Source organism: Bombina bombina, unplaced genomic scaffold, assembly GCF_027579735.1.
Source record: "Bombina bombina isolate aBomBom1 unplaced genomic scaffold, aBomBom1.pri scaffold_585, whole genome shotgun sequence".
Lineage (NCBI taxonomy): Eukaryota > Metazoa > Chordata > Amphibia > Anura > Bombinatoridae > Bombina > Bombina bombina.
Genome location: NW_026511607.1, coordinates 44,646 through 71,902, shown reverse-complemented (window position 1 = coordinate 71,902; position 27,257 = coordinate 44,646). Strand labels below are relative to the sequence as shown.

General features: G+C 41.0%; 1 protein-coding gene across 1 annotated transcript in view; it reads left to right on the top strand.

Moving 5' to 3' along the window:
* The window catches only part of LOC128643820 (trafficking protein particle complex subunit 3), a 68,266-nt gene that overhangs the window by 29,159 nt on the left and 11,850 nt on the right, over nucleotides 1-27,257 (top strand). The window contains exons 3-4 of the mRNA XM_053696639.1: nucleotides 5,953-6,052; nucleotides 9,801-9,983. Coding sequence (XP_053552614.1) covers nucleotides 5,953-6,052; nucleotides 9,801-9,983 — 283 coding nt within the window. The remainder of the gene's footprint in view (nucleotides 1-5,952; nucleotides 6,053-9,800; nucleotides 9,984-27,257) is intronic.

The window sequence follows — 27,257 nt, the reverse complement described above, 5'->3', positions numbered from 1 at the left end:
GGAGTTTAAACTTAGTTCTTAACGTTTTACAGGGTGTTCCGTTTGAACCCCTTCATTCCATTGATATAAAATTGTTATCTTGGAAAGTTCTGTTTTTAATGGCTATTTCCTCGGCTCGAAGAGTCTCTGAGTTATCAGCCTTACATTGTGATTCTCCTTATCTGATTTTTCACTCAGACAAGGTAGTTCTGCGTACTAAACCTGGGTTCTTACCTAAGGTAGTCACTAACAGGAATATCAATCAAGAGATTGTTGTTCCATCCTTGTGTCCAAATCCTTCTTCAAAGAAGGAACGTCTTCTACACAATCTGGATGTAGTTCGTGCCCTCAAGTTCTACTTGCAGGCAACTAAAGATTTTCGCCAAACTTCTTCCCTGTTTGTCGTTTATTCTGGACAGAGGAGAGGTCAAAAAGCTTCTGCTACCTCTCTCTCTTTTTGGCTTCGTAGCATAATACGTTTAGCCTATGAGACTGCTGGACAGCAGCCTCCTGAAAGAATTACAGCTCACTCCACTAGAGCTGTGGCTTCCACTTGGGCCTTTAAGAATGAGGCCTCTGTTGAACAGATTTGCAAGGCTGCAACTTGGTCTTCGCTTCATACTTTTTCCAAATTTTACAAATTTGACACTTTTGCTTCTTCGGAGGCTATTTTTGGGAGAAAGGTTCTTCAGGCAGTGGTTCCTTCTGTATAATGAGCCTGCCTATCCCTCCCGTCATCCGTGTACTTTTGCTTTGGTATTGGTATCCCAGAAGTAATGATGACCCGTGGACTGATCACACATAACAGAAGAAAACATAATTTATGCTTACCTGATAAATTCCTTTCTTCTGTTGTGTGATCAGTCCACGGCCCGCCCTGTTTTAAGGCAGGTAAATATCTTTTAAATTATACTCCAGTCACCACTTCACCCTTGGTTACTCCTTTCTCGTTGATTCTTGGTCGAATGACTGGGACTGACGTAGAGGGGAGGAGCTATATGCAGCTCTGCTGGGTGAATCCTCTTGCATTTCCTGTTGGGGAGGAGTTATATCCCAGAAGTAATGATGACCCGTGGACTGATCACACAACAGAAGAAAGGAATTTATCAGGTAAGCATAAATTATGTTTTTTGCTTGTGCGCCACTCTTAATCTGGTCCTATAAATGTCATACGGAGAGGCAGGAATAACCCTATGATACGCCACACACTCTCAAGGTTGTCAACCTTTAACAAATAACGTTTTACAGAAGATTCTAAAACAAATGTGTAGCTTAGTGGAATGCCACTATAAAAATAAATGATTCTATAGCAGTAATATTCAGACAGCAGTTAAAAAAAAGTTAATGTACATAGAATGATGCTAATAAATAGTATCCATCAAAGTTTTGTTTCCAATGAGGTTTCAAGTGGATAACACCACAAATACTGATCACCTCTATTTTATCTGGTTCTCATATATTTTAACAATGTTATGGAGAGGCTGCTTCGACTGCCATCACTGAGCCTGCTTGTGGCTGATCATTCAGGGGAATTTCTTGTGCGGTTTTGGTCTAAAACATAAGACTGCCACAAAGCTATTTTATTTGTCTGCAGCAGTTGAAAGTATATAAAAACCCAGGAAGCAGAAAACCTATTGGCAGAAGATAAATGCAACCGCAGATGCTTAAATGGAAAACTGGTTCCACAGGAACAATCTATGATCTCTTTTGAATCCCTTAGAAACCATTAGTGTAGATTTTAAAATTAAAAATAATTTATCTGTTTTTAACCTTGCCAAACAGTTAAGCAGCGTGTCTGCAGAAGCTGCACAGTGAGCTCATATTTAACATATTGTAAGTGCATTTTACTGCCCTGAAAACAGCATTCCTCACTGGGTTATAATTTACAGGCCCCAAAAAAATCTCTGTGCTCTAATACCTCCAGTGAAGCCTGCTGTATACACCAGGGCATGATCAACATAGGGAGCTAATGATCTCCTAACATTTTGAATTTCCATACTTCTGTATATGCAAATACCCTTTTCTACGGAGCCCCAGAGTGGCCATATAATATATAAAATATATATATATAATTGTGTGCATAATTTACTAAAACGTTAGCGCTTAAATAAATGTGGGGGTTTTTGTTTTTGTTTTTTCTTTGATCAGTTTTCTGTTTACTAATCTAAAGGGATATGAAACCCCAAAAATGTTTTCTTTCATAATTTAGATAGAGCATGCAATTTTAAGCAACTTTCTAATTTACTCCTATTATCAATTTTTCTTCTTTTGGTATCTTTATTTGAAAAGGCAGGAATGTAAGCTTAGGAACCAGCCCATTTTTGGTTCAGCGCCTGGGTAGCACCTTCTGATTGGTGGCTACATTTAACCACCAATCAGCAAGCGCTACCTAGGTGCTGAACCCAAAATGGTCTGGCTCCTAAGCTTACATTCCTGCTTTTCAAATAAAAATGCCAAGAGAACGGAAAAAATTTGATAATATGAGTTCATTTTCTAATTTACTCATATTATCAATTTTTCTCGGCATATTCTATATATAATCATTCATACATAAAAAGAGAGAAGCGCTCAACCTAGGAAGAACAATAGCTTAATAGCTTGTTCTATGGCTAGTTACCACCCAAGAAGCAGCCTCTTTTTGCTCAACATGTGCCTTTCACAGAGAAGAACTTTCCTGAAGCATATCGGTCTGATCCTGACTTCACAGTACAGTACAGCCCCGAAATACCAGGTAATCCCTCTCTGAATGAGATAAACGGCAAAACCCCAGACGTAAGTTTCGGCCTAATGTGGGCCTTGTCAGTGAGGTGCAGCCATATCCCTCTAGGCACACTGAGCAACAGGTCCACGTCTGGATTCCCACATCACACTTAGGGAGACTTTACTAAGTGTCATAATTTGCATATATAAAAAGAGAGAAGCGCTCAACCTGGGAACGAACAATAGCATAATAGCTTGTTCTATGGCTAGTTACCACCCAAGAAGCAGCCTCTTTTTGCTCAACATGTGCCTTTCGCAGAGAAGAACTTTCCTGAAGCATATCAGTCTGATCCTGACTACACAGTACAGTCCAGCCTCGAAATACCAGGCAATCCCTCTCTAAATGAGAGAAACAGCAAAACTCCAGACGTACGTTTCGGACTAATGTGGGCCTCGTCAGTGAGGTGCAGTCATATCCCTCTAGGCACACTTTTTATTTATGCAAATTATGACACTTAGGGAAGTCTCCCTAAATGTGATGCGGGAATCCAGACGTGGACCCGTTGCTCAGTGTGCCTAGAGGGATATGGCTGCACCTCACTGAAGAGGCCCACAATAGGCTGAAACGTACGTCTGGGGCTTTGCTGTTTCTCTCGTTCAAAGAGGGATTGCCTGGTATTTCGGGGCTGGACTGTACTGTTAAGTCAGGATCAGACTGATATGCTTCAGGAAAGTTCTTCTCTGTGAAAGGCACATGTTGAGCAAAAAGAGGCTGCTTCTTGGGTGGTAACTAGCCATAGAACAAGCTATTATGCTATTGTTCTTTCCCAGGTTGAGCGCTTCTCTCTTTTTATTTATACAATCATTCATGTTTATAGATGTGTTGCTTAAAATTTCATGCTCTATCTGAATCATGAAAGAAAAATGTGGGTTTCATATCCCTTTTTAATGTCAGATAGCTCAGGGCACTGCAAATCTCACACTTTACCTATGAGTGACTTTAATCTTGATGCAGAAAAAGGAGAAGACACAGCGATCCTTCAAAAGCGCTTCCTCTTTATTATTTTCCTCCAGCAAAAGCAAAGTATGGCAACAGCTTTAAAAACAGTTATACAGATATATCATGGCAAAGGTCCAATCTTCCCTACATGTTTTGGTTGTTCCTTATTCATGGACATAAATGGCTGCTATTTTACCTTGCCTTAAATACCTAATGCAATATTCCTATTGGTCTAAACTAGGGTTGCACCGATACCGATACTAGTATCGGTATCGGTACCGATATCAAGTATTTGCATGAGTACTTGTACTCGTGCAAATGCACCGATACTTTAAACCGATACCTCCACTTCCTACCCATATGCTACTTTGTGGCGTTTTTTCAAACTGCATGTTCTCATTTCATTTTAAACTGGAGTGGAGACTAAACTAAAAATTGTTTACTACTGTTCTGCCAATACAAATTGCTGTTATTTGTATTATTGTAGGAGAGATCACTGTACCTTGTTCAGACAAACCCCTGAAGTACTGGGCTGTTAATAAACAGATTTCCAGCTCTGGCTAAAATGGCCCAAAAATATCTTTCTGTCTCATGCAGTAGTGTGGAAAGTGAAAGACTGTTCAACTAGAGTCGGACCTCCATACAAATGTCAGATTGATGCTATATAACAGCCCTGCAACTCAATTGCATCACCCTTTTAAATTTAATATTTTTTTGTAATATTTTTTATTTATAAACATGTTCAGTGAGCTTTGTGACAAAACTTTTATTATTTCATAATGTCTTTTGAATTACAGTCCTTTATAATTATAAAGAAAGAATCTTAAATAATTAGTCTGTATTGTGCTTGGTAAACTGCCACATGACATTAAAAAATAAGTATCGTAATTGGTATCGGCGAGTATTTGAAAACAAGTATCGGTACTTGTACTCGGTCATAAAAAAATGGTATCGGTGCAAGCCTAGTCTAAACCATCCCTGACATTTTAACCTCTTCAGTACCTTGTAAATAATAGCATTATATTAAACCTATGTGATAAAAAAGTTTGCTGTTATTTGTTGTAAGGTCATCACCTTAAATGATAATAACCTCGTATTATACATAAAGCATTTAATTATTTATGTGATAGTTATGTGTACTCTTACTTTGCTTAATTATCACAATTTTGATTTTAAATATTTAATATGCAGACCTCAAATTTTATAACATAGAAGTGCTGACGTTATCCCTGTTTAATCAGTTTCAAAACAGTATGCGCATATACCCCATTGTTAAATTTATGTTATTATGTCAATCTGAAAAATCCTCAAAATATTGTAAGTTCCCTGTATGTTAATACTTAGCCCTCATCTATATAAAGTGAGAGGAGTAATATTTATATTTTACTTATAATCTTACCGTATCTTAGGGAAACATTGGAGGTTAAATAATTCACTACATTAAGTGTATTGATCATTCACATATATACAATGGGTAATATGTGCACTGCTTTGAATGACGCCCACTTATATCTACAATCAACCCCTTGGCCAATGGCACTCCTTTGTGTGCTCAAATGTTGTCCTACAGTTTAGAGTGCAATTAGTGTCTCTTCCAGAAATTTATAACATCCCCCTCTATGTTGAAACCCTGGGGCCTCCTGGTTTTCAATTTGAAAATCCAGAATGCTTCACTTAGCATTAATCGTACCGTTTTGTCACCTCCTATGGGGGGGTTCCGGACACACTCAATCACTTGCAATGACAGTGATGTCACATCACCCCCATGTACAGATGTAAAATGCTGTGAAAGTCCAGAGCATTCATTATTGTGGGAGATATCATTCAAGTTTATAGATGTGTTGCTTAAAATTGCATGCTCTATCTGAATCGTGAAAGAAAAATGTGGGTTTCATATCCCTTTTAATGTCAGATAGCTCAGGGCAAGATCATATCCCTTTTAATGTCAGATAGCTCAGGGCACTGCGTATCTCACACTTTACCTATGAGTGACATTAATCTTGGTACATGAGCCTCTTTACCAGTCCATGCTTTTTTCTATGCTTGTAATATTGGTTATGCATTTTTAGAGAACTGGGACTGCTCCTAAAATTGATAATGTCCAACTCTCTGAAAACAACTGATTATCAGCAAGCAATTTAATTGTAGTTTATTTCCATGTAAATGTTATTTATTCACTTTTGTATCTAGTTTTTATTTGAATTTTATAACTATACATATAAGTAAACAAAAACGTTAATCTAAGCAGCTTTTTTTTGCGTTTCTCTTTTCAGGGGTTACAACATAGGTGTACGACTCATTGAAGATTTCTTAGCTCGGTCCAATGTAGGGAGGTGTCATGATTTCCGGGAAACAGCGGATGTAATTGCCAAGGTAATAAACTCTGCTTAACCATAATGGATTTGTGTCTGTAGAGCAAATACTGTCATAAGTGTACAAAGAATTTATTGCATGATGACAAACATCTGGGATTTGACAACAGTCCAGTGTTATTTCTACTATTCATAATATGATAGTAAAGCTTCCTGTAATGGAAGTCGTCTAATAAGCATATAAGGCTAATGCAAATCTTATTGAGAACACTTTCTAAATGCATATTTTTTACCTTTTAATGTAAATATGCATTTATAAAGCATTCTCAGCATTAAGATTTCTTGATTTTCATTAGCCATGTGTGCTTTTTGGAATCTTTTAACCTGTTCACAATGGCTGTCATAATCTTGTACGTTGGCCATCCATAGTGATTCCAAGGCTGTAGGACTGCAGACCCTGAAATAAGGCATGCAGAAATAGTGGTGCTTCACGGTTGTCAACAAGAATCACGCTTCTACCACCCTGGAAGCACTACGGACGGCCACAATACACAGTGCAGTGGCCATCGTGAAGGGGTTAAAATATATGCATTTTGTTGTTGCTTCCTTGTCTATCTAGTCAACCTCTGCATTATAGAGAGTGAATTAGCGAGTGAAAATTGTTCCAAAAATCCATTCTTTGAGGTTTGGCACTTGCTTGTGGAAATATTAGAATGTTTTAGATAACTAAGTGGCTCTTGAATAAAAAAAAAAAAAACACCAACAAAAAACTTTTTTTTAAATGTATTTAGAATTAAAATAATGGTAAACTGGTGGTGCCCAAGTGATTTTAATATGCAGTCCAGAATGTGAACCGTAAGAGCTTTAAGAAAATATTACTTTGTGGGTTCCTTATCCTGGAGTAGTGAGTAGTTTTAATTATTTGTCCATGCCTTGTTGTAATCCTGATCATTTGGAGTCTTTGTGAAAGTTACTGGCACATTTATTCCGTGAAGCACTTGTCCTCCAAAATCCCCCTTGCATTTCTTCTGACATCATGGCAGATTGCTAAACATGGGCTCTTATTGTCATCCAGATCAGCAGGAGCTCAATCTGCTTCCCATCATGCACTGTGTACATTTCTGCCAGGATGCTTGGAAGCTTATTTGATACTCGGCATATTTATTTACACTCACAAGACTTTTTCACTTAGGAAGGATCTCTCTGCCAAATAATAATGTTCCTTTGTGCCAAAAGTAAAAGCAAGGTTGCAGGTATAGATCAAGAAATTTTCGCTGAAATTTGAACAACAATTTTTATTTGTAATATTTCTATGACTCATGAGAACTATTATAATTCAGATCCCACTAAAATAATAATAATTTATATTGCAAGTAGATTTTGTTTATATACAAAATTGGAATTAAGGTTTTAGAAACTAAAAAAAAACATTTTAAAAAAAAATATATATCTGATAATCATACATTTGTTTTATTAACTGTCTCATATGCTTATTAAATTAAAGCTTTCATAATGATCGCCAAAACAGGCATGCGTTTAAATCCTTTGCTTCTACTACATTATCTCACAGTTCGCTAATTCTGATTCTACATTTTCTATGGAAATTTAATAAGGCACAGCTGCACCTTCTTCATAATAAATTTACAGCTTTTTCTTCAGTATGGATTCCTGCTTTGTCAGATATGTTTTAAACAAGCACGTGGTTCCCAGAACTAATAGAACCCCAAAGTATGGACATATACCACACGCATGGAAAAACATATTAATGCAATTCTGTTATACAAAAATACTTACTTTTTAATGTTGACCCTAAAACACAAAATAAAACATGAAAAACATACATAAAGACACACAAAGATATGCAGGTAAATGCTCAGAAATATGGTGAATAAAGCAACAGTACCTCCAGTGAGTCCCACCTATGCCCCATATCGTAAGGCAATCTTGTGGGCACACTATTTTTATTAATTTAGGGTACTAAAGTAGGGATGCATTTAATATCATATGAGCATTAACCCTTTGAGTGCAAAGCCATTTCCCACCTGGGTGCTAAGCTGGATTTAAAGGGACACTCAGGTCAAATAAAATTTTCATGATTCAAATACAGCATGTAATTTTAAACAACTTTCCAATTTGCTTCCATAAAAATAAATGTGCACAGTCTTTTATATTTACACTTTTGAGTCACCAGCTCCTACTGAGCTTGTGCAAGAACTCACGGACTATACGTATATGCATTTGTGATTGGCTGATTGCTATCGCATGGTACAGGGGGAGTGGAAATATACATAATTTTAAAATTTGTTAGAAAAAAATCTACTACTCATTTGAAATTCAGAGTAAATGCTATTGTTTTGTCTTGTTATCTTGCATTTGTTGATTATGCAAATCTACTATTTTAAATATATCTTTTTTTTTTTTTACTTTTTTTTTTTTAACTTTTTTTTCTTTCCAGATCCCCAAGACTTATACCTTTGGAAAGGTAATAGCCTAACCTGGTGGTTCTCGGGGGTCTGTAGCTGCTTAGATGCCTAAGATACAGGCTTATAAGCAGCATGCCCACTTTCCCTATATTGTGCATTGTAAATTTTAAATAAAGTTGCGCAGTGACGTCACCACCCAAAACGGGAAGCCCCCAGATTGCACTCAAGGTGGGTGACTGCTAGCGACGGCTCTGATCCGTCGTCAGCACCTGACTGGGAAAATTTGCGATGGCTCAGAGCCGTTAGGAACACTAAATACAGTAGATTTGCATAATCAACAAATGTGTGATGAAGACAATACAATAGCACTTAGTCTGAGCTTCAAATGAGTACCATGTGACAGCCATCAGCCAATCACAAATGCATATACGTATATTCTGTTAATTCTTGCACATGCTCAATAGGAGCTGATGACTCAAAAAGTGTAAATATAAAAAGACTGCACACATTTTGTTAATGGAAGTGAATTGGAAAGTTGTTTAACATTGCATGTTCTATCTGAATCAGGAAAGTTTCATTGTGACTTGTGTTCCTTTAACAAGTATAGTAAAGTCAGACTGTCATGATGTAATTTTAAGACTCTTAACTTCCCTTCTATTTTCAAATTTACTTTGTTCTCTTGGTATGCTTTATTGGAAAAAGAATATGTACATATCTTACAATACTGGGAGCTAGCTGGTTATTGTGGATGACAAAAAAATGTTTACCAAGGAATCTTAATGTGGCCTATACTTTGTCATATACAACCCTGTGCTATCCATATAAAGTTCTAGACTTTGGAAGGGCTCAAAGGTGTTTTTGTATGTGTGTTTTTAACATATATTTCAATTCAACACCATAGTTTTATATCTAATTGAAGAACTTCATTATTTGAATGGGTGTTCAGCTCACCTTTAGGCTTAGCGCTCGAGTGATAGCATGATCCCTTAGATTTCTCTTATGTTAGGGATTTAATGCACTGCCACTATCAAACATCCAGGTGTTAGCACTCCCTAGACCAGTGATGGCGAACCTTGGCATTCCAGATGTTTCAGAACTACATTTCCCATGACTCTTAGTTTCTCTGAAGTCCTGTAAAGCATCATGGGAAATGTAGTTTGCCATTACTGCCCTAGACTTATGCTCGAGCAATAAAAAAAAACTTCCTATTTATAATATGAGCACAAAAAAACAAGTGCTATTGATTTAATGTGAGCGATATTAGCACACAACCGGCTTTTTTTTAAACATTCTCAATCATACACCAAATATTGCTCTATTCAGATTATCTTGTTATCAATCACTGACAAACTGATTTTGCATGTAGTTTCCCTCCTTTTATGGCAGGTGGCGTTTAAGATGTACCTTGGGATCACCCCCACCATCACAAACTGGAGTCCTGCAGGTGACGAGTTTTCCCTCATCCTAGAGAACAACCCACTTGTTGACTTTGTAGAGCTGCCAGATAACCATTCCACTCTTGTCTACTCCAACCTACTCTGCGGGGTATTGCGTGGATCACTAGAAATGGTGAGAAACACAGGAGAAACCCAAATCAATGAGATTGAATTATGTTTTTTATTTTTATTTTCAATTTACATACCCAATTTATAATGAAAGATGGTCTGTAAAAGCTCTGTATAATTGAGCAATATAAAAAAAAAAGAATTACGGTAAGATGTATCAGATCAAATTAAGGCAAGCACTTTTTTATAATGAAATGGTTGACATGGAAAAATTAGTGTAAGCTCTTGATAGGTTAACACAAAGAATGCATCTGAAATGTCATAAAGGATATTACGACATAAATAAAGGGTAAGTTGACTGCTTGCATACATCAATTTAGTTTTATTAGTTTGTCGTTAAGGGGTTTACTAGCTCAGCTGTGCTATTACTGCATGCAGATACAACACGGTCCTGCTGGCATCGGGGGTTATTTCAAATTGAATAATGTATTAATTAATGGTACTTAAAGGGATACTAAACTCATTTTTTTTTTCATGATTTGGATAGAGCATGCAATTTTAAGCAACTTTCCAATTCACTCCTATTATCAAATTTTCTTTGTTCTTTTTATTTGAAAAGCAGGAATGAAAGCATAGAGGTCGGCCTATTTTAGGTTCAGCACCTGGGTACCGCTTGCTGTTTGGTGGTTAGATGTAGCTAGAAGACATTTGGTTAGCCAATGACAAGAGACAAATGTGTGTAGCCACCAATCACCAGCTAGTTCCCTATAGAGCATTGGTGCTGCTGAGTGTATCTACATATGCTTTTCAACAAAGGATACCAACAGAATAAGGTACATTTGACAATAGAAGTGACGTTAACAGTAATTATTCAGATAGAGCATGCCATTTTAAGACAGTTTTGTTTTAAAAAAAAAAAAAATACGCGGTTCCAGCCATGGATGTCCCCCAATTAACCACATCGGCCGCTAGTTGCGCTTGATCCCCCAGATAAACGTAAGATGGCGGATACTGTAGGGCAGTGCTGTTTGAGTAGTAGACACAACTACACTTCCCCGTCACTCAGCCAGACCCTGAACATTTGACGCTTAGTGGCTGGGGACTACAAGATCCAGGAGGGTTAGATATTTTGCTAACATCGGTTAAAGGAAGCGAGCAAAAGACGGATCAGACAATGCTCCTGGAGTGTGTTAATGATGATATTACGGCCACATGTAGGGACCGAAGTATTCCAACAACTAGCAAATTAGATTGTGAAAAAGGACTAAAGGAGACGTGTCCAGAAGGATGCTTGAAACGCAAATGTTCAGGGTCTGACTGAGTGACAGGAAAGTGTAGCTACTACCCAAACAGTACTACCCTACAGTATCCGCCATCTTACTGTGCACTGGGGATCAAGCAGAGGAGCATCGGGACCATCACACAGAGTACAGCATACAGCATACACCATTTCAGGCATGGCAGCCAGTAGACTTCTCTTTCTGGATATAGCAGCAGTGGTAGACCGGCCTGTGACTGCAGTAGTGTGTGTGTGTGTATATATATATATAACACATAGAAACACCCAGCACTCACCAGCTAGCTCACAGCTAAGATAAAATCACAACTGGAAAGGTTAGTCACCGCATCTGGCCAAATGGGAAAGCTCAGGCACCACGTCAAGGTCCTTTCCATTGCCTGAGTCCCTAACACAGCCACACCATCATGCGAGCTCACAAAGCCAAACAAACTGAGAACAAAGAAGGGGTGCACAGGTGGCTGTAATCACCCATAGAAAATACAAAACATGGAAGGGAACTGCACTCCAAGACCGGATCAGGTACACATCCTGTGACTCAGTAACATCCAGCCCTGGGTGCTAAATAGCACTCCAAAAAAGCTGTGATGTCACCAGAGCCACAGGCAGTTAACCCCAGTCCGGAATGGGTGCAAGAAACAAGGGAGATTACAAATAAAAAGTAATACAACACATAGAAACACCCAGCACTCACCAGCTAGCTCACAGCTAAGATAAAATCACAACTGGAAAGGTTAGTCACCGCATCTGGCCAAATGGGAAAGCTCAGGCACCACGTCAAGGTCCTTTCCATTGCCTGAGTCCCTAACACAGCCACACCATCATGCAAGCTCACAAAGCCAAACAAACTGAGAACAAAGAAGGGGTGCACAGGTGGCTGTAATCACCCATAGAAAATACAAAACATGGAAGGGAACTGCACTCCAAGACCGGATCAGGTACACATCCTGTGACTCAGTAACATCCAGCCCTGGGTGCTAAATAGCACTCCAAAAAAGCTGTGATGTCACCAGAGCCACAGGCAGTTAACCCCAGTCCGGAATGGGTGCAAGAAACAAGGGAGATTACAAATAAAAAGTAATACAACACATAGAAACACCCAGCACTCACCAGCTAGCTCACAGCTAAGATAAAATCACAACTGGAAAGGTTAGTCACCGCATCTGGCCAAATGGGAAAGCTCAGGCACCACGTCAAGGTCCTTTCCATTGCCTGAGTCCCAAACACAGCCACACCATCATGCGAGCTCACAAAGCCAAACAAACTGAGAACAAAGAAAGGGTGCACAGGTGGCTGTAATCACCCATAGAAAATACAAAACATGGAAGGGAACTGCACTCCAAGACCAGATCAGGTACACATCCTGTGACTCAGTAACATCCAGCCCTGGGTGCTAAATGTGTTGTATTACTTTGGAAAGGACCTTGACGTGGTGCCTGAGCTTTCCCATTTGGCCAGATGCGGTGACTAACCTTTCCAGTTGTGATTTTATCTTAGCTGTGAGCTAGCTGGTGAGTGCTGGGTGTTTCTATGTGTTGTATTACTTTTTATTTGTAATCTCCCTTGTTTCTTGCACCCATTCCGGACTGGGGTTAACTGCCTGTGGCTCTGGTGACATCACAGCTTTTTTGGAGTGCTATTTAGCACCCAGGGCTGGATGTTACTGAGTCACAGGATGTGTACCTGATCCGGTCTTGGAGTGCAGTTCCCTTCCATGTTTTATTTATTTATATATATATATATTCCAATTGTCACACTCTCTCTCGATTTAAACATAGCAACCTTTTATTTTGATATTAATATGAGGAGAGTCCACGGCTTCATTCCTTACTTGTGGGAATACAGAACCTGGCCACCAGGAGGAGGCAAAGACTCCCCAGCCAAAGGTCTTAAATACCTCCCCCATTTCCCTCATCCCCCAGTCATTCTTTGCCTTTCATCACAGGAGGTTGGCAGAGAAGTGTCAGAAGATACAGAGTAGTTCCTTATGGAGGGTAGTACTCTTCAAAATGGGACTGGAGTTTTAAGTAGTCTTGTCAGCCTCTCAGTGAGAGCATTGGCGAATGTTAGAGTCTGGAGATGCATGGAGAGTCTTTTTGCGAACCCATCCAGACTTGTAGTAACAGCTCCTAAGCAATCAGTGTTGACGAGTTTCACTGCCTGCTTCTATCACTCCAGTCCATGTCAGGAGAGGCTGTGTTTCTGTTTCACGGCATAGATTCCAGTAAGATCGTTTCATTTTTTTTTTATACACATTTAATAACGCAAGAAGACAGGGTCACAGTGTGACTACTTTTATCTGAATGAAATTGAGGGTTAATGTCTCCGGAAGGAGATTATTGAACAGGAGGGATTAATCACATATTTTTAATATCGTGTTTATGCTGTGACGTGTGAGTTGTGGGTCAGGCAGATGTTGGAATGTACAGGTTTTTACTTTTACTTTGGAGCGATGCGCAGCCAGTTAGGCTTGGCGCACTTTTAGTGGTGCGGGGGCGGTCCTGCATAGTGCACCATGTGACCGGGTGTGGTCACAGTGATTCTCTTCTTCCTGACTGTGCGTTGTCTGGAGACTAAGCGGTTTCTCAACGTCAGCAGCCCTCTGCAAAGCCGGAGCAGTCCAAGGGAACTTGGAAACCTCCTCAGTCTTGGAATAATTCCAAGCAGAATAAGAAGCCTGCCGAGTCAGTCTGTATGAAGGGGCGTCACCCGATCCAGCTTTGGATCTGGTAGGGGGCAGACTGTCACTCTTTTCAGAAGCTTGGTTTGGGGACGTGCAAGACCCATGGGCACTGGAGGTCATTGCTCAGGGATACAGGATAGGTGTCAAGATGGAAAACATAAACTATGCTTACCAGATAATTTCCTTTCCATCTGTATGAGGAGAGTCCACGGCCCCCACCCATTTTCTCCGTTGGGCGGACCAACATTTTTTTGTTCTTCTGGCACCATTTATACCCTGATATTTCTCCTACTGTTCCTTGTTCCCTTTGCAGAATGACTGGGGGAAGAGGGAAGAGCTCAAAACAAAAACGTCCACTTTATTAAGTAAGTGATCCAAAGAAACCTAAATAAGCGTATCTTAAAAACAGCAAATGAACTATGCAAAGTTGAGGAGTAGCTATGGCCAAGATGTTAGGGCTGGTAGGAGCACTAGTGTGGGCTTGGTCTGACGTGTTTCTGCTCCTATGGAGCCTTACTCATAGACTGCATCATATATATATATATATATATATATATATATATATATATATATATATATATATATATATATATATATATATATATATAGTGAGAGACTGTGTACATAATAACACATTATGCTGTTAAACACCCCGGTTCTCCAACTGAACCCTATAGAGTGAGGCTGTGCACAAAACGGAGTCTTCACACAGACACCTGCGACCATTAGCTTAGGACAAACATGCCCAAAATATAGACTATATTATTACGAAGTTTGTCTGAAACCCAGCTAATACGGTCTGTATACTTTATATTTATCGCCCCTGTCAGCACCCTGGTTGTTTTCATTTTTGGTTAGCCAGAGTGCAGTTCCTAGTGTGTGTGTATATATATATATATATATATATATATATATATATATATATATATATATATATATATATATATATATATATATATATGTATATATATATATATATATATGTATATATATATATATATATACACACACATATATATATATAATTATAAATTGCCGCAATGTAAAAACCGCGAGAGTACGCAATTTAAAAAAAATAAATCTGTTCGTCATGAAAATGGAGGCGGAGAGGGAGGATGAGAGGCAGACCAGTGGGCGGACCTGAGAAGCAACAGGCCTTCTGGAAGTGGTGTGGCGGAGTTCACTTGTTTGTATTATGTACTCTAACTATAACTGTTCTTAGTGTTCTGTTATGTACTATAGAATAGCTGTGTGATGTAATATGACAGGCTGCATGATGTCAGGATTGACCTTGTCAATGCCATATCACTCATGTTTGCCTGAACCATCACTCATCTAAATGAATTACAAATGCAGCAGTCTGTGCATTGTACTACCTTTACTGCACTTATACACAAATCATACTGCTGTAAAGTCAGCACCTTTCAGGTTTCTTCATGCTTACACTGCTTCATATGTTAATCGTACCACAGCTAGACTGACTGCCCAAGAAAACATGTGTTGTGTCAGAAGACTGGCTAATGTCTACTATGTAACCACAGCACAGGCAGCTAATTTTATTTGAACTATTTTATGGTTTGTATTTCTCTTGTAAGGTTGTATCCAGTCCACGGATCATCCATTACTTGTGGGATATTCTCCTTCCCAACAGGAAGTTGCAAGAGGAAACCCACAGTAGAGCTGTTATATAGCTCCTCCCCTAACTGCCATATCCAGTCATTCTCTTGCAACTCTCAACAAAGATGCAGGTAGTAAGAGGAGAGTGGTAAAATATAGTTAGTTTTTTCTTCAATCAAAAGTTTGTTATTTTCAAATAGTACCGGAGTTGTACTATTTTATCTCAGGCAGTATTTAGAAGAAGAATCTGCCTGTGTTTTCTATGATCTTAGCAGCTTGTAACTAAGATCCACTGCTGTTCTCACATATGTCTGAGGAGTGAGGTAACTTCAGAGGGAGAATGGCGTGCAGGTTATCCTGCTATGAGATATGTGCAGTTTTAAGTTTTTCTAGGGACTAGAAAATGCTGCTGGTACCTGATTAATGTAAGTTAAGCCTAAAAACAGATTTAATAGCGACTTGTATCAGGCTTACTACCAGAGATATATACTCTGTTAATATGGCAATATAAAACGTTTGCTGGCATGTTTAATCGTTTTTATATATGCTTTGGTGATAAAACTTATTGGGGCCTAGTTTTTTCCACATGGCTGGCTTGATTTTTGCCTAGAAACAGTTTCCTGAGGCTTTCCACTGTTGTAGTATGAGTGGGAGGGGCCTATTTTAGCGCTTTTTTGCGCAGTTAAAATTACAGACAGAGACATTCAGCTTCCCTCAGTCCCCTGCATGCTATAGGACATCTCTGAAGGGCTCTAAAGGCTTCAAAAGTCGTTTATTGAGGAAGGTAGGGCCACAGTTGAGCTGTGGCAGTTGTTGTGACTGTTTAAAAAACGTTTATTTCGTTTTTTTGATCCGTTTTTTGCATTAAGGGGTTAATCATCCATTTGCAAGTGGGTGCAATGCTCTGCTAACCTATTACATACACTGTAAAAATTTTGTTTGATTTACTGCCTTTTTTCACTGTTTTTCAAATTTTGACAAAATTTGTTTCTCTTAAAGGCACAGTACCGTTTTTTATATTTGCTTGTTAACTTGATTTAAAGTGTTTTCCAAGCTTGCTAGTCTCATTGCTAGTCTGTACAAACATGTCTGACATAGAGGAAACTACTTGTTCATTATGTTTAAAAGCCATGGTGGAACCCCATATGAGAATTTTTACTAAATGTATTGATTTCACTTTAAACAATTAAGATCAGCTTTTGTCTTTAAAAAAATTATCACCAGAGGATTCTGGCGAGGGGGAAGTTATGCCGACTAACTCTCCCCACGTGTCAGACCCTTTGACTCCCGCTCAAGGGACTCCCGCTCAAATGGCGCCAAGTACATCTAGGGCGCCCATAGCGATTACTTTACAAGAGATGGCGGCAGTCATGGATAATACACTGTCAGCGGTATTAGCCAGACTACCTGAATTTAGAGGAAAGCGTGATAGCTCTGGTGTTAGGTGTAATACAGAGCATACAGACGCTTTAAGAGCCATGTCTGATACTGCCTCACAATATGCAGAAGCTGAAGGAGAGCTTCAGTCTGTGGGGGATATCTCTAACTCAGGGAAACCTGATTCTGATATTTCTACTTTTAAATTTAAGCTTGAGAACCTCTGTGTTTTGCTTAGGGAGGTTTTAGCTGCTCTGAATGACTGTGACACAATTGCAGTGCCAGAGAAATTGTGTAGACTGGATAAATACTTTGCAGTGCCGGTGTGTACTGAGGTTTTTCCAATACCTAAAAGGTTTACAGAAATTATTAATAAAGAGTGGGATAGACCCGGTGTGCCGTTTTCCCCCCCTCCTATTTTTGGAAAAATGTTTCCCATAGACGCCACCACACGGGACTTATGGCAGACGGTCCCTAAGGTGGAGGGAGCAGTTTCTACTTTAGCAAAGCGTACTACTATCCCTGTCGAGGACAGTTGTGCTTTTTCAGATCCTATGGATAAAAAATTAGAGGGTTACCTTAAGAAAATGTTTATTCAACAAGGTTTTATCCTGCAGCCCCTTGCCTGCATTGCTCCTGTCACTGCTGCTGCGGCGTTCTGGTTTGAGTCTCTGGAAGAGGCTTTACAGACAACGACTCCATTGGAGGACATACTTAACAAGCTTAGAGCACTTAAGCTAGCTAATTCTTTTGTTTCTGATGCCATTGTTCATTTGACTAAACTAACGGCTAAGAATTCTGGATTTGCCATCCAGGTGCGTAGGGCGCTATGGCTTAAATCTTGGTCAGCTGACGTGACCTCAAAGTCTAAACTACTTAACAATCCCTTCAAGGGGCAGACCATATTCGGGCCTGGTTTGAAGGAAATTATTGCTGACATTACTGGAGGTAAGGGTCATGCCCTTCCTCAGGACAGGTCCAAATCAAGGGCCAAACAGTCTAATTTTAGTGCCTTTCGAAACTTCAAGGCAAATGCAGCATCAACTTCCTCTGCTACAAAACAAGAGGGAACTTTTGCTCAGTCCAAGACGGCCTGGAAACCTAACCAGTCCTGGAACAAAAGCAAGCAGGCCAAAAAGCCTGCTGCTGCCTCTAAGACAGCATGAATGAATGGCCCCCTATCCGGTAACGGATCTAGTAGGGGGCAGACTTTCTCTCTTCACCCAGGCGTGGGCAAGAGATGTTCAGGATCCCTGGGCGTTGGAGATTATATCTCAGGGGTATCTTCTGGACTTCAAGGCTTCTCCTCCACAAGGGAGATTTCACCTTTCACGATTATCTGTCAACCAGATAAAGAAAGAGGCATTCTTACACTGTGTGCAAGACCTCCTAGTTATGGGAGTGATCCATCCAGTTACAAAGGAGGAACAGGGACAGGAATTTTACTCAAATCTGTTTGTGGTTCCCAAAAAAGTGGGAACCTTCAGACCAATCTTGGATCTAAAGATCTTAAACAAATTCCTCAGAGTTCCATCATTCAAAATGGAAACTATTCGGACCATCCTACCTATCCAGGAGGGTCAATATATGACTACGGTGGATCTAAAGGATGCTTACCTTCATATTCCGATACACAAAGATCATCATCGGTTCTTAAGGTTTGCCTTTCTGGACAGGCATTACCAGTTTGTGGCTCTTTCCTTCAGGTTAGCTACAGCCCCAAGAATTTTTACAAAGGTTCTGGGGTCGCTTCTGGCAGGTTCTAAGGCTGCGGGGCATAGCAGTGGCCCCTTATCTAGACAACCTCCTGATACAGGCGTCAAATTTCCAAATTGCCAAGTCCCATACGAACATAGTTCTGGCATTTCTGAGGTCGCACGGGTGGAAAATGAACGAGGAGAAGAGTTCTCTGTCCCCACTCACAAGAGTCTCCTTCCTAGGGACTCTGATAGATTCTGTAAAGATGAAAATTTACCTGACGGAGTCCAGGTTATCAAAACTTCTAAATTCTTGCTGTGTTCTCAATTCTATTCCGCGCACTTCGGTGGCTCAGTGCATGGAAGTAATCGGCTTAATGGTAGCGGCAATGGACATAGTTCCGTTTGCGCGCCTTCATCTTAGACCGCTGCAATTATGCATGCTCAGTCAGTGGAATGGGGATTACACAGATTTGTCCCCTTTACTAAATCTGGATCAAGAGACCAGAGATTCTATTCTCTGGTGGCTATCTCGGGTCCATCTGTCCAAAGGGATGACCTTTCGCAGGCCAGATTGGACAATTGTAACGACAGATGCCAGCCTTCTAGGTTGGGGTGCAGTCTGGAAATCCCTGAAGGCTCAGGGGTTGTGGACTCAGGAGGAGAAACTCCTCCCAATAAATATTCTGGAATTGAGGGCAATATTCAATGCTCTTCAGGCTTGGCCTCAGTTAACAACCCTGAGGTTCATCAGATTTCAGTCGGACAACATCACGACTGTGGCTTACATCAACCATCAAGGGGGAACAAGGAGTTCCTTAGTGATGTTAGAAGTCTCCAAAATAATTCGCTGGGCAGAGAAACACTCTTGCCACCTATCAGCGATCCATATCCCAGGTGTAGAGAACTGGGAGGCGGATTTTCTAAGTCATCAGACTTTTCTTCCGGGGAAGTGGGAACTCCATCCGGAGGTGTTTGCTCAATTGATTCCACAGTTTCCTCTGCTCCCTCGACTGATTGCCAGAATCAAGCAGGAGAGAGCATCAGTAATTTTGATAGCGCCTGCGTGGCCACGCAGGACCTGGTATGCAGACCTAGTGGACATGTCATCCTTTCCACCTTGGACTCTGCCTTTGAGACAAGACCTTCTACTTCAAGGTCCTTTCCATCATCCAAATCTAATTTCTCTGAGACGGACTACATGGAGATTGAACGCTTGATTTTATCAAAGCGTGGCTTCTCCGAGTCTGTCATTGATACCTTAATACAGGCACGAAAGCCTGTTACCAGGAAAATCTACCATAAGATATGGCGTAAATATCTTTATTGGTGTGAATCCAAGAGTTACTAATGGAGTAAGGTTAGGATTCCCAGGATATTATCTTTTCTCCAAGAGGGTTGGAGAAAGGATTATCAGCTAGTTCTTTGAAGGGACAGATCTCTGCACTGTCTATTTCTCCAACATAGGTGTGTCCGGTCCACGGCGTCATCCTTACTTGTGGGATATTCTCTTCCCCAACAGGAAATGGCAAAGAGCCCAGCAAAGCTGGTCACATGATCCCTCCTAGGCTCCGCCTACCCCAGTCATTCTCTTTGCCGTTGTACAGGCAACATCTCCACGGAGATGGCTTAGAGTTTTTTAGTGTTTAACTGTAGTTTTTCATTATTCAATCAAGAGTTTGTTATTTTCAAATAGTGCTGGTACGTACTATTTACTCAGAAACAGAAAAGAGATGAAGAATTCTGTTTGTATGAGGAAAATGATTTTAGCAACCGTAACTAAAATCCATGGCTGTTCCACACAGGACTGTTGAGAGCAATTAACTTCAGTTGGGGGAACAGTTTGCAGTCTCTTGCTGCTTGAGGTATGACACATTCTAACAAGACGATGTAATGCTGGAAGCTGTCATTTTCCCTATGGGATCCGGTAAGCCATGTTTATTACGATTGTAAATAAGGGCTTCACAAGGGCTTATTTAAACTGTAGACTTTTTCTGGGCTAAATCGATTGATTATTAACACATATTTAGCCCTGAGGAATCATTTTATCTGGGTATTTTGATATAATAATATCGGCAGGCACTGTTTTAGACACCTTATTCTTTAGGGGCTTTCCCCAAGCATAGGCAGAGTCTCATTTTCGCGCCGGTGTTGCGCACTTGTTTTTGAGAGGCATGGCATGCAGTCGCATGTGAGAGGAGCTCTGATACTTATAAAAGACTTCTGAAGGCGTCATTTGGTATCGTATTCCCCTTTGGGTTTGGTTGGGTCTCAGCAAAGCAGATACCAGGGACTGTAAAGGGGTTTAAAGCTTAAAACGGCTCCGGTTCCGTTATTTTAAGGGTTAAAGCTTCCAAAATTGGTGTGCAATATTTTCAAGGCTTTAAGACGCTGTGGTGAAAATTTGGTGAATTTTGAACAATTCCTTCATGTTTTTTCGCAATTGCAGTAATAAAGTGTGTTCAGTTTAAAATTTAAAGTGACAGTAACGGTTTTATTTTAAAACGTTTTTTGTACTTTCTGATCAAGTTTATGCCTGTTTAACATGTCTGAACTACCAGATAGACTGTGTTCTGAATGTGGGGAAGCCAGAATTCCTATTCATTTAAATAAATGTGATTTATGTGATAATGACAATGATGCCCAAGATGATTCCTCAAGTGAGGGGAGTAAGCATGGTACTGCATCATTCCCTCCTTCGTCTACACGAGTCTTGCCCACTCAGGAGGCCCCTAGTACATCTAGCGCGCCAATACTCCTTACTATGCAACAATTAACGGCTGTAATGGATAATTCTGTCAAAAACATTTTAGCCAAAATGAACCCTTGTCAGCGTAAGCGTGGCTGCTCTGTTTTAGTTACTGAAGAGCATGACGACGCTGATATTAATATCTCTGAAGGGCCCCTAACCCAATCTGAGGGGGCCAGGGAGGTTTTGTCTGAGGGAGAAATTACTGATTTAGGGAACATTTCTCAGCAGGCTGAATCTGATGTGATTACATTTAAATTTAACATTGGAACATCTCCGCATTTTGCTTAAGGAGGTATTATCCACTCTGGATGATTGTGAAAATTTAGTCATCCCAGAGAAACTATGTAAAATGGACAAGTTCCTAGAGGTGCCGGGGCTCCCAGAAGCTTTTCCTATACCCAAGCGGGTGGCGGACATTGTTAATAAAGAATGGGAAAGGCCCGGTATTCCTTTCGTCCCTCCCCCCATATTTAAAAAATTGTTTCCTATGGTCGACCCCAGAAAGGACTTATGGCAGTCAGTCCCCAAGGTCGAGGGAGCGGTTTCTACTTTAAACAAACGCACCACTATTCCAATAGAGGATAGTTGTGCTTTCAAAGATCCTATGGATAAAAAATTAGAAGGTTTGCTTAAAAAGATGTTTGTTCAGCAGGGTTACCTTCTACAACCCATTTCATGCATTGTCCCTGTCACTACTGCCGCATATTTCTGGTTTGATGAACTGCTTAAGGTGCTCGATAGTGACTCTCCTCCTTATGAGGAGATTATGGACAGAATCAATGCTCTCAAATTGGCTAATTCTTTCACTCTAGACGCCTCTTTGCAATTGGCTAAGTTAGCGGCTAAGAACTCTGGGTTTGCTATTGTGGCGCGCAGAGCGCTTTGGTTGAAATCTTGGTCGGCTGATGCATCTTCCAAGAACAAGCTACTAAACATTCCTTTCAAGGGGAAAACGTTGTTTGGTCCTGACTTGAAAGAGATTATCTCTGATATCACTGGGGGTAAGGGCCACGCCCTTCCTCAGGATCGGCCTTTCAAGGCAAAAAATAGACCTAATTTTCGTCCCTTTCGTAAAAACGGACCAGCCCAAGGTGCTACGTCCTCTAAGCAAGAGGGTAATACTTCTCAGGCCAAGCCAGCTTGGAGACCAATGCAAGGCTGGAACAAGGGAAAGCAGGCCAAGAAACCTGCCACTGCTACCAAGACAGCATGAAATATTGGCCCCCGATCCGGGACCGGATCTGGTGGGGGGCAGACTCTCTCTCTTCGCTCAGGCTTGGGCAAGAGATGTTCTGGATCCTTGGGCGCTAGAAATAGTCTCCCAGGGTTATCTTCTGGAATTCAAGGGACTTCCCCCAAGGGGGAGGTTCCACAGGTCTCAGTTGTCTTCAGACCACATAAAAAGACAGGCGTTCTTACATTGTGTAGAAGACCTGTTAAAAATGGGAGTGATTCATCCTGTTCCATTAAGAGAACAAGGGATGGGGTTCTACTCCAATCTGTTCATAGTTCCCAAAAAAGAGGGAACGTTCAGACCAATCCTAGATCTCAAGATCTTAAACAAATTTCTCAAGGTCCCATCGTTCAAGATGAAAACCATTCGAACTATCCTTCCTTCCATCCAGGAAGGTCAATTCATGACCACGGTGGATTTAAAGGATGCGTATCTACATATTCCTATCCACAAGGAACATCATCGGTTCCTAAGGTTTGCATTCCTGGACAAACATTACCAGTTCGTGGCGCTTCCTTTCGGATTAGCCACTGCTCCAAGGATTTTCACAAAGGTACTAGGGTCCCTTCTAGCGGTGCTAAGACCAAGGGGCATTGCAGTAGTACCTTACCTGGACGACATTCTGATTCAAGCGTCGTCCCTTCCTCAAGCAAAGGCTCACACGGACATTGTACTGGCCTTTCTCAGATCTCACGGCTGGAAAGTGAACGTGGAAAAGAGTTCTCTATCCCCGTCAACAAGGGTTCCCTTCTTGGGAACAATTATAGACTCCTTAGAAATGAGGATCTTTCTAACAGAGGCCAGAAAAACAAAGCTTCTGGACTCTTGTCGGATACTTCATTCCGTTCCTCTTCCTTCCATAGCTCAGTGCATGGAAGTGATCGGTTTGATGGTGGCGGCGATGGACATAGTTCCTTTTGCGCGCATTCATCTAAGACCATTACAACTGTGCATGCTCAGTCAGTGGAATGGGGACTATACAGACTTGTCTCCGAAGATACAAGTAAATCAGAGGACCAGAGACTCACTCCGTTGGTGGCTGTCCCTGGACAATCTGTCTCAAGGGATGATGTTCCACAGACCAGAGTGGGTCATTGTCACGACCGACGCCAGTCTGATAGGCTGGGGCGCGGTCTGGGGATCCCTGAAAGCTCAGGGTCTTTGGTCTCGGGAAGAATCTCTTCTACCGATAAATATTCTGGAACTGAGAGCGATATTCAATGCTCTCCAGGCCTGGCCCCAGCTTGCGAGGACCAGGTTCATACGGTTTCAATCAGACAACATGACGACTGTTGCGTACATCAACCATCAGGGGGGAACAAGAAGTTCCCTAGCGATGGAAGAAGTAACCAAAATTATTCTTTGGGCGGAGTCTCACTCCTGCCACCTGTCTGCTATCCACATCCCAGGAGTGGAAAATTGGGAAGCGGATTTTCTGAGTCGGCAGACATTGCATCCGGGGGAGTGGGAACTCCATCCGGAAATCTTTGCCCAAGTCACTCACCTGTGGGGCATTCCAGACATGGATCTGATGGCCTCTCGTCAGAACTTCAAAGTTCCTTGCTACGGGGCCAGATCCAGGGATCCCAAGGCGGCTCTAGTGGATGCACTAGTAGCACCTTGGACCTTCAAACTAGCTTATGTGTTCCCGCCATTTCCTCTCATCCCCAGGCTGATAGCCAGGATCAAGCAGGAGAGGGCGTCGGTGATCTTGATAGCTCCTGCGTGGCCACGCAGGACTTGGTATGCAGATCTGGTGAATATGTCATCGGCTCCACCTTGGAAGCTACCTTTGAGACGAGACCTTCTTGTTCAGGGTCCGTTCGAACATCCGAATCTGGTTTCACTCCAGCTGACTGCTTGGAGATTGAACGCTTGATTTTATCGAAGCGAGGATTCTCAGATTCTGTTATCGATACTCTTGTTCAGGCCAGAAAGCCTGTGACTAGAAAGATTTACCACAAAATTTGGAAAAAATATATCTGTTGGTGTGAATCTAAAGGATTCCCTTGGGACAAGGTTAAGATTCCTAGGATTCTATCCTTCCTTCAAGAAGGATTGGACAAAGGATTATCTGCTAGTTCCCTGAAGGGACAGATTTCTGCCTTGTCGGTATTACTTCACAAAAAGCTGGCAGCTGTGCCAGATGTTCAAGCCTTTGTTCAGGCTCTGGTTAGAATCAAGCCTGTTTACAAACCTTTGACTCCTCCTTGGAGTCTCAATTTAGTTCTTTCAGTTCTTCAGGGGGTTCCGTTTGAACCCTTACATTCCGTTGATATTAAGTTATTATCTTGGAAAGTTTTGTTTTTAGTTGCGATTTCTTCTGCTAGAAGAGTCTCAGAATTATCTGCTCTGCAGTGTTCTCCTCCTTATCTGGTGTTCCATGCAGATAAGGTGGTTTTACGTACTAAACCTGGTTTTCTTCCAAAAGTTGTTTCTAACAAAAACATTAACCAGGAGATTATCGTACCTTCTCTGTGTCCAAAACCAGTTTCAAAGAAGGAACGTTTGTTGCACAATTTGGATGTTGTTCGCGCTCTAAAATTCTATTTAGATGCTACAAAGGATTTTAGACAAACATCTTCCTTGTTTGTTGTTTATTCAGGTAAAAGGAGAGGTCAAAAAGCAACTTCTACCTCTCTCTCTCTTTGGATTAAAAGCATCATCAGATTGGCTTACGAGACTGCCGGACGGCAGCCTCCCGAAAGAATCACAGCTCATTCCACTAGGGCTGTGGCTTCCACATGGGCCTTCAAGAACGAGGCTTCTGTTGATCAGATATGTAGGGCAGCGACTTGGTCTTCACTGCACACTTTTACCAAATTTTACAAGTTTGATACTTTTGCTTCTTCTGAGGCTATTTTTGGGAGAAAGGTTTTGCAAGCCGTGGTGCCTTCCATTTAGGTGACCTGATTTGCTCCCTCCCTTCATCCGTGTCCTAAAGCTTTGGTATTGGTTCCCACAAGTAAGGATGACGCCGTGGACCGGACACACCTATGTTGGAGAAAACAGAATTTATGTTTACCTGATAAATTTCTTTCTCCAACGGTGTGTCCGGTCCACGGCCCGCCCTGGTTTTTTTAATCAGGTCTGATATTTTATTTTCTTTAACTACAGTCACCACGGTACCATATGGTTTCTCCTATGCAAATATTCCTCCTTAACGTCGGTCGAATGACTGGGGTAGGCGGAGCCTAGGAGGGATCATGTGACCAGCTTTGCTGGGCTCTTTGCCATTTCCTGTTGGGGAAGAGAATATCCCACAAGTAAGGATGACGCCGTGGACCGGACACACCGTTGGAGAAAGAAATTTATCAGGTAAACATAAATTCTGTTTCTTTTGCACAAGCGTCTGGAGGATGTTCCAGACGTTCAGGCGTTTTGTCAGGCGTTGGTTAGAATCAAGCCTGTGTTTAAACCTGTTGCTCCCCCATGGAGCTTAAATTTGGTTCTTAAAGTTCTTCTAGGGGTTCCGTTTGAACCTCTTCATTACATAGATATCAAGCTTTCTCCAACATAGGTGTGTCCGGTCCACGGCGTCATCCTTACTTGTGGGATATTCTCTTCCCCAACAGGAAATGGCAAAGAGCCCAGCAAAGCTGGTCACATGATCCCTCCTAGGCTCCGCCTACCCCAGTCATTCTCTTTGCCGTTGTACAGGCAACATCTCCACGGAGATGGCTTAGAGTTTTTTAGTGTTTAACTGTAGTTTTTATTATTCAATCAAGAGTTTGTTATTTTGAAATAGTGCTGGTATGTACTATTTACTCAGAAACAGAAAAGAGATGAAGATTTCTGTTTGTATGAGGAAAATGATTTTAGCAACCGTCACTAAAATCCATGGCTGTTCCACACAGGACTGTTGAGAGCAATTAACTTCAGTTGGGGGAACAGTGAGCAGTCTCTTGCTGCTTGAGGTATGACACATTCTAACAAGACGATGTAATGCTGGAAGCTGTCATTTTCCCTATGGGATCCGGTAAGCCATGTTTATTAAGATCGTAAATAAGGGCTTCACAAGGGCTTATTAAGACTGTAGACTTTTTCTGGGCTAAATCGATTCATTATTAACACATATTTAGCCTTGAGGAATCATTTAATCTGGGTATTTTGATATAATAATATCGGCAGGCACTGTTTTAGACACCTTATTCTTTAGGGGCTTTCCCAAATCATAGGCAGAGCCTCATTTTCGCGCCGGTGTTGCGCACTTGTTTTTGAGAGGCATGGCATGCAGTCGCATGTGAGAGGAGCTCTGATACTTAGAAAAGACTTTCTGAAGGCGTCATTTGGTATCGTATTCCCCTTTGGGCTTGGTTGGGTCTCAGCAAAGCAGATACCAGGGACTGTAAAGGGGTTAAAGTTCAAAACGGCTCCGGTTCCGTTATTTTAAGGGTTAAAGCTTCCAAATTTGGTGTGCAATACTTTTAAGGCTTTAAGACACTGTGGTGAAAATTTGGTGAATTTTGAACAATTCCTTCATGTTTTTTCGCAATTGCAGTAATAAAGTGTGTTCAGTTTAAAATTTAAAGTGACAGTAACGGTTTTATTTTAAAACGTTTTTTGTACTTTGTTATCAAGTTTATGCCTGTTTAACATGTCTGAACTACCAGATAGACTGTGTTCTGAATGTGGGGAAGCCAGAATTCCTATTCATTTAAATAAATGTGATTTATGTGAC